This window comes from Liolophura sinensis, chromosome 11, assembly GCF_032854445.1.
Source record: "Liolophura sinensis isolate JHLJ2023 chromosome 11, CUHK_Ljap_v2, whole genome shotgun sequence".
NCBI classification, from domain to species: Eukaryota; Metazoa; Mollusca; class Polyplacophora; order Chitonida; family Chitonidae; genus Liolophura; species Liolophura sinensis.
In genome coordinates, this window is record NC_088305.1 from 14,621,788 (window position 1) to 14,630,123 (window position 8,336).

Here is an 8,336-nt window from a genome sequence, read left to right on the forward strand (position 1 = left end):
ACGTATTGTAACCTTTTTGTCTAGCCTATACCTGTTCTCATATGAATACAAATATATGCAGAAACTATTAAGTAGTAATTTAATCCTGATCAGACCCGAACTAACTCATCCAAATATAACAAAGGTTGTGAGAGATATTGAACAAATTTCTCGTGATTTTACACTCTGAGAAAATTTAGATCTTTTCTGGACTTATATTTGTACAAAGGTGAAAAACGTCTTCACACCAAGGTTCTTCAGATTTTCAAAGAGTAAAATTCTCCTGTAAGTGAATATGGATGGAGTGTCCATCATATCTGTCACTGTGTCTAATTCTTGAATATGTCTAATTCCGCTTAATCTGGGGCTGAATTAGATTCCCACTTTTGACATATTAACAGTTATAATTAAAGAGCAACGGAGATACATATTTTCTCGACAGTTTATATTGTAGCATGGTACACGATTTGTATATTTCACTCATTCGACCAGAGGATACCTTGCGCCTTTATAACATCACTGGAAACTGTTGACTGTTCATCTTTACATGACCCCTAATTTGGTACTTCATATACTCTCTTAGTTCTTTGGCGGTTAGTGACTGGCTTTGCGATTATTGGCCTGGAAGGTCCACACTGGTTGGCAGCTGGCCTACGAATGTCGTTTTCGACGCATACAATTGTGTCATTAAAGTTTGACTGTTTGCATCGTACTACGGTAGCCCTTCAGTGCCATTCGAAATTGTTAAAATTTTCTAAAGATTTACCGTGCTTCAAGGATTTTCCAACGAAAGCTTATTATTAAGAAAAAAATAAAGTATGGCGAAAAGGAAATTAATGCAAACACCAAAATATGTTGGACAAAATTGATAAATTGATCTATAAACTTCGAAAAGCAGTGAAAAACTTTTCTCCACTATGTAAAGGTGTTTTCTTCGTGGTGTGTAAATGTTTTTCCGCGATGTAAAAGTTTCCTCGAAAATGTAAAGGATTTCTCTGCGGTGGAAAAGTTTTCTCCGTGGTGTTTAAAGGCTTTCTCCGCGGTGGAAAAGTTTCCTCTAAAATGTAAAGGTTTTCTCTGCGGCGGAATGGTTTTCAAGTCCTATATACGTGTACTCGGCTGAGGTAGTAAATCAAGACGATACTTAGGTGCATTCCAAAGGGTTTTAGTTTACTTTCGGCAAGCGATTTTTCGCCACAAATGAATTCTTAAATACGGCGTTAAACAAAGATAAGATAAAGAAGTATAAGTCACATATATCCTCAAGTGAGATAATATGCTCAAAGTGTGATTTGCTTTTTTTAGGCCAAGGATAAAACATGGAGCTGCTTGAACTGGTAATTGTTATTCAGCTAGGCCTATTAGGCGGTCTACGATCTGGACAAGTGGAGGGAAAAATTGTACACACTAGTTCTGGGATTGTCCAAGGTTTCGAAGACGCTGGCACTCATCAGTTTTTGGGCATTCCTTTTGCTGAGGCACCTATTGGGGAGCGTCGTTTCAAGCGGCCTGTTTGGAAAACGCGCATGCCGGGAATCTACAATGCCTCGTCTTTCGGGCCACGATGTCCACAGACGCTGGTAAACAATCCAATCGTAGATCCCAATGATAAAATGGAAGAAGACTGTTTGTATCTGAACATCTACACACCCCTGAACACGTCCGTGACGTCATCTAAGACCGTCATGGTGTGGATACACGGCGGTTCATTTACCATGGGCTCGGGCCAGGACTATCCGGGTACAATGCTTGCGCTGAGGAACGATGTGGTTGTTGTGAATACAAATTACAGGCTTGGTGCTTTGGGGTTCCTTAGCACAATGGACAACAATGCTTTGGGAAATTTCGGTCTGTGGGACCAGACAATGGCGCTAGAGTGGGTTAAAGTGAACATTGCAGCCTTTGGAGGAAACCCAGATTCGGTGACAGTTTTCGGCGAGTCGGCCGGTAGTGCCAGTGTGACGCTTCTGGCACTTTCTCCATTCACCGAAGGCCTATTCCGGAGAGTTATCGCGCAGAGTGGAAGCGCTTTCGCTTCATGGAGCATTTCTCCAGATCCGCTAAAAGCTAGCAGCGATTTGGGGAAGAGGCTTGGCTGCCCATCAGCTACGAATGATATTCTCATACGCTGTTTACGACATCAGTCCGTTCAGGATATAGTGGAAAGTCAACACCTCATAACCCCTGGAAACGCCTTCACTGCTGCGCTTGGAACAGAGTTTTTGCCTTTTAGTCCCACTGAACTCATCACTACGCAAATGAACTCAACAGTGGCCAGAAAATTAGCAGAAGTGGACTTCCTCATCGGCCAAAACACGGATGAAGCCGCCATGTTCTTCAAGCTATTATTGGCACCTCTTCTTGACGCGGGAGAATTGGTGGACGACTTTACCGGAATCAGCCAGAAGATATTTGACACGTTTATGGCTAACAGCCTGACTACTTACACACAGGGTGATCCTAACCTAGCCCAGAAACTAGTGGCTCCATTCACCTTTATGTACACAGATTGGAGTGCTCGGCAAGATGGTATAACACGCTCAGAAATGCTCCTTAAATTCCTGGCTGATGCCATGTTTACGGTTTCAGTTGTGCAGTTTACCAGAGCCCATGCCCTCTTGAGACAACACTGGAACACGTCTGTTGTCAGTGGATCGGGGACGTTCGTGTACCTGTACGATCACCGTGGTAGCTGGATGCCTATGGAACCCTGGAGGTCTGGGGCTGACCACGCTGATGAAATACCGTTTGTGCTCGGATTACCTTTAACTGGGATAATCCCAAACGTCACCGATGAAGAAAAACAGCTGAGCGATATCTTAATGAGATATTGGACAAACTTTGCCAAAACTGGGTAAGAACTTAAGAATTTCGGGTAAGAATATGTATGCATGGGATGGCAAGGGCAGAGCAATTACAGGTTGATTAGATTAATGATTGTACGCTGTACTTAACGATAAGTCCTGACTATAAACAATTTAAGAACACCACCACACAAAAAATGTTAAACCATTGAAAATGAATACTTTAAGTTGTTGATGAATTTTTCATGGATAAAACCAAAGTCCACTTAACTCTTAGATTTTGCCTTATATTCTTAGTAGAACAGCATATAATTCATCTGAATTCAGGTTTGGGATCCCTTATTTCCCCTGTTCGACTGCGATCTTCAGTCAGATAAGACAGATATATTGAAAGGTGCGGTGGTTTCGTCTATGAGCCCATTTCCCGATAAATAAATCTATCACTATTATTTAAGTCAGATATTCTTGTCAGATATACAGTGTAAAAATACCAGTCAAATGATTTATTTGTTTTATTTCATTGGTGTTTTACGCCGCACCCTAGAATATTTCATGTATATGACGACGGCCAGCATTATGGTAGCTTGAAACAGGGCAGAGCCCGGGGGAAACCCACGACTATCTGCAGTCAAATGAATAAACGGATAAATTTGCGTCACGCGACATACGTGACACATACTAAACACGGAGTAGCGATTTGAGCCACAATAGGGTGCTACAGTCAGCTATCACTGCTGAGCAGCTGGATGTTTCAGGGAAGCGGCATTATAAATTTACCTGCTCAGAAATCGAGGCAAAACATCTAACATTTGGAAATAATTATGTAAGATATTAGTTGCAATGTACCCGTCTTTTCTTTGGATGTTTTAATGTTTCAGGAAAAGCTCACTTAAAAACGAAATACAAATAAGCAAAAAGTAGCAAATAAGATACACATGGCCGGCCTGTTAAATATGCTTCACCTCTGAAGTGACAATGAGTCAACACCATACTGTCGCCCCTGCGCAATAAAGCACGTTTAAACTATGTGGCGGTATATCGATTACCATACCAACGCCGCAACACCGTCCATCCGTCCTCCTTTCTCCGTCTTGCCCCACTGGAAACCTAAGTGCATTGAAAATTTACCATGCTTAAAAAAAAACATTTTTTTTACCAGAGCTGTCTTTCCTGTCATTTCCTTGCAAACTTAATCAACCTTAAGTTTGTGAGTTCTTTTTCACGTATCTGCAAGTGAAGTATATATACATATATATATGTGCGGTGTAAAATAGTACTAAAAAAATTAAATGATATCATACTCATATTTTAGCGAGGCTTTGTGAGAGGAAAATTATATGAAGTATTTACAGTTTAAGTAGAAGTTTTGTTCTTTTGTACAGAGATCCAAATGCCCCAGCAGCCGGTTCTGGTTTGGTAAAGTGGCCTAGGTTTGAAGTCGGGACAGAGCGTTACTTGAGGCTTCACACTGGGATGATGTCAGATTCCGTGGGACAACGGGTGTACAACAATAGAGTGGAATTCTGGCTGGACTATCTCCCGAAACAAATGAACATTTTCCAACAAGAGCCGATTAAAATAAAATGCAGCTAAGGTTTATAGTCCTTTACACACAAAAAGCAAGTAAATTTTCTCTAGAAGGTACATCCTTTTCATCCTTGTCATTCTTCGCCTTCATGTGTAATGACTTGGTAGTTAGCAAGAAAATTTATAGCATAATTCTGCAACTTTTGTTTGTATCATAACACTGGTTTCCACAAACACCACTTAAATTCCATATTTTCAATATCTTCACGAACTGGTAGAGAAGTCAAATGTCTGCATACGGTACGTTCGATAAGGGCTTTCCTCACCCTTGCACTACGGCGTAATTGAAACGTATATCTAAAGTCGGTGTGTTGTAAGCAAATAGCTGATGGTCCCAGAACAGAAGAGAAATAAGTGGAAAATATTTACCCACGCCGGTTGCCTTCTACTTGTCATCCCTTGTTGATTTTTCAAAAACTACTGTTGAAAATTAAACCATGACTACTGAAAGATGACTTTTTTTGACTCCAGTCGACTTGTCCAAGAACCGATTCCTTTGTCAGCGTTGTTTTTCCCGCAAATTCTAATTAACTTTTCCGCGGAGCGGGTTTGTTTATTATTTGGGGGGGGGGGGGGTGCTGTGAAAATGTATTGATCGTTAGTTCTGATAGGATGTCAGGGATGACTTAGGTAAATTATTGCCTCGTGATTATTTTGTGCCAGACTAGAAATGATCAAAAGTTGAATCATTATGCCTAGTCGCTCCATCAGCATTATTTCAGCCTTACATTGAATATATCATTGAATGTATCAACACCAAGATTGAATATGGTTTCAAATTTGAGAGATTCAGGCATTTGAATGTTATTGTAACCTACATTTATATAAAACTACAGCCTTAGAAGTAGGTCAATGGCCCTAAAATATTGAAAGGATGCATCGCCAAAGAAGTTGTTTAACGCATGCACTTGTTATAGTGTCAGATGAAGATACATGATTTTGCGTTCATTGTTTGCTGTAGACTGAAAATAAGTTTGGGTGGTATAGACGTGAACATATCATATTACTCCGGAACCAAATGTAATAGCATTGAGGAGAAAAACTGAGAACATCTGAAAAACAAAAATATCAAATTACGATTGAGTTGGCAATAACCCGAAAGGAAATCACACGTCTTTGTCTTTAAAGACTCAACCGCCCCCGATGGCACAGCTGGCAGAGCATCCGCTGTGGGAGGCGGTAGATCCAGGGTCAATCATGGATCGGATCACACTCAAAACCTTGAAAAAAGAAGTTGTAACCTCCTCGCTAGGCGTTCAGCATGAAGGGGATCGTGCAACGACTGGTTGACCCATATCAGTATAAGTCGTCGGCAAGTCGTCTCAGTTAAGCATCGCTACATAAAAGAGTGATGGAAATCCGCTCTGCAATAAGGACGCACATTACATGAACTCTAAGGATTCCTTCGTCGTCAAATGACTGACAAATTGTTGAGTACGACGTTAAACTCCAAGCACTCACTCACTCACTAAAGATCAAATCTAAAAAGAGGACTTTTACGTGTTAAGGTGGGGAAACATTGCACAGATTCTGAATTCGAGGTAATCCATAGAAAGTGGAGTACCTCGGGTATAAATAACAAAAACAATCATCAAAAACAAAAAAAGTGGATGTTTTGAAAACAAAGTAGAGAATAGAGAACATTATGAATTTGACCGTAAGATGTAATTGCCATGCCCGAAATGATTTTTTCTTTAAAAGTTAAGTGAGGTTTCTTTCTCTCAAGCGACAGTTGTCAAGTTTAGTGATAACTGATCATAGCGTTGAGTTATTTATTTGATTGGTGTTTTATGCCGTACTCAAGAATATTTCACTTATACGACGGCGGTCAGCATTATGGTGGGTGGAAACCGGGCAGAGCCCAGGGGAAATCCACGACCATCCGCAGGTTGCTGAAAGACCTTCCCACGTACAGGCGGAGAGGGAGCCAGCATGAGCTGGACTTGAACTCACAGTGACCGCATTGGTGAGAGACTGCTGGGTCATTACGCTGCGCTAGTGCGGTAACCAACTGAGTCACGGAGGCCCCCATAGCGTTGAGATGAACAGAACACTACACTAGGAACCTCACAGACGGAAATAATCACATTTCGCAACATTGCACCGGTTCTGAAAGTCTGCACTAAGCAAATTATGTTGCAACGCAATAAACATTCTCAGTGATGTGATGTTAAGAGAAACGTAACACGAAGTAAAACCAGCTTTCAAATAAGCTGAATAAGAATGCCCGAAGTCTCACGAGTTCACGCAAACTCGTGATTTTACGGTAGTTGGTAGATTGAATATACATATCCTTCACGGTCAGGTCCTTCGCGTCAACTATGCCAGTATCAAGCACCGTAAACCCAGCTCAAGGTTAGTTCTTTTGTCGTGTAAAGTCCATGAATGAGATGGACTTTTTAACGAATGGTCAAACAAAATTAAACTCCACGCGGCTCAGTTTAAACAATGTATTGAAGTAATAATAAAAAAATTCATTGGTTTTAAATACAAACCACTGCAGCAATTTATATATTAATAAAACAATGGTTTTATAACAATATTTTTTATACAGTATATTTCCTCTATGCGTTATGAGAATTGAAATGAGATCGAAGCCTCTATCATGCTACAGCCTTTATACAACGCCGCATGGCTACAGCACTTATATAAATTTCAGTCCTTGTGACTGTATACACACCGCATCAATTCAGCAAGTAAAATGTCAACGTCGGAATACCACATCAGCAGAGTATCTTGTCATTTCACTGGCTCAACAGAGCATTAAATACGCTGCGACTCCATATAGACTGGTACCTGGGGATTTATTTACCGTTTAGTTGCACCGTATTGCTGAGTAGAAAAATTTGCAACGTTTCCAGCCATGTTTTTCATTTAAATATACTTTAACTACATGTATCACAAATGAACGCACCTTATTAAAGACCTTGAAACACGCCAGAGAATACAAATGTAAGCAATATGCAAATAGGGCTTACATCAGAGGAGTTATTTAGCGAATATATCGAGCTCACTAAGCCCAAATCAGGCCTACATCGCACGGGTTATTTACTGAATGTATCGAATCCACTAAGCACAACTGGGGCCTACGTAGCGCGGGTTACTTAGCGAATGTATCGAGCTCACTAATGTGACCAGCCCAACAAGCACAAATAAGGTCTATAAGAGGCCTCTAAGAGTTGTACGGGTCACGCGAAAAGAGGGATGTTCATTGTATTTCAAAGGATAACAGGTTGATAGCCTATTGTTTCGGAAAACACTCGATCAAGACATCACCAGAACGAAAGTTTCACACTTCACGTCACCATCACAGCATTTAATGGCTTTGCCTAAGGTGATGGCAGTAATGTCAGTGGCAGCGTTGTTCGTCATTTGGGTGGATACAATCAAAAACGCAGGCCAGTTTCGCGATCCTGCATCAAAATCAAGTACAAGTGCGTTTTACCTCTACTTAAGGCTGAGAGGAATTCGTGGTACATTTAAAGTGTGGCTGAATCATTAGACGAAGGGTTAATAGAAGACATAACGAAGAGATAAAAGAATTCATAGCGCCGTGGTTCTCACCCGTTTCCCACAAATGGGATTGTTCGCAGATTAACCGTATAAAACATAATCAACCCACTCGATTAACACTGCAGCCAACGCCCAGATATCCGAAAACTAGCCGACAAATAACACGCGTGCTTTCGTCCTTTCTGCTGATTAGTTACACCAAAAATTAATGCGAAAATATGAAATAACGAAAGGACGAGGCAAAAGTGCGAGGAAACACTGCGAAAGGACGAAACAAAAGTACAAAAGTGCAAACAAAACAACGAGGTTTTTCCACCTCGCACTTTTGTGTTTTCGCCTTGCCCTTTTGTGCTTTTCTTCTGTCCCTTTGTGGTTTCGAGTTTTCATTCATATAAAACACACGAAAGAGCGAAACAACGCAACAAGGAAAGGACGAGGACCCACCAAAACTCG

At 40.9% G+C, this 8,336-nt stretch overlaps 1 protein-coding gene across 1 annotated transcript; it reads left to right on the forward strand.

Moving 5' to 3' along the window:
• Positions 1–1,298: 1,298 nt before the first annotated feature.
• On the forward strand, positions 1,299–2,671 carry LOC135478107 (putative inactive carboxylesterase 4). The gene is made up of 2 exons (XM_064758378.1): positions 1,299–2,479; positions 2,569–2,671. The coding sequence occupies exons 1-2, from the start codon at positions 1,299–1,301 to the stop codon at positions 2,669–2,671; spliced, it is 1,284 nt and encodes a 427-aa protein (XP_064614448.1).
• The last annotated feature ends 5,665 nt before the right edge of the window (positions 2,672–8,336 follow it).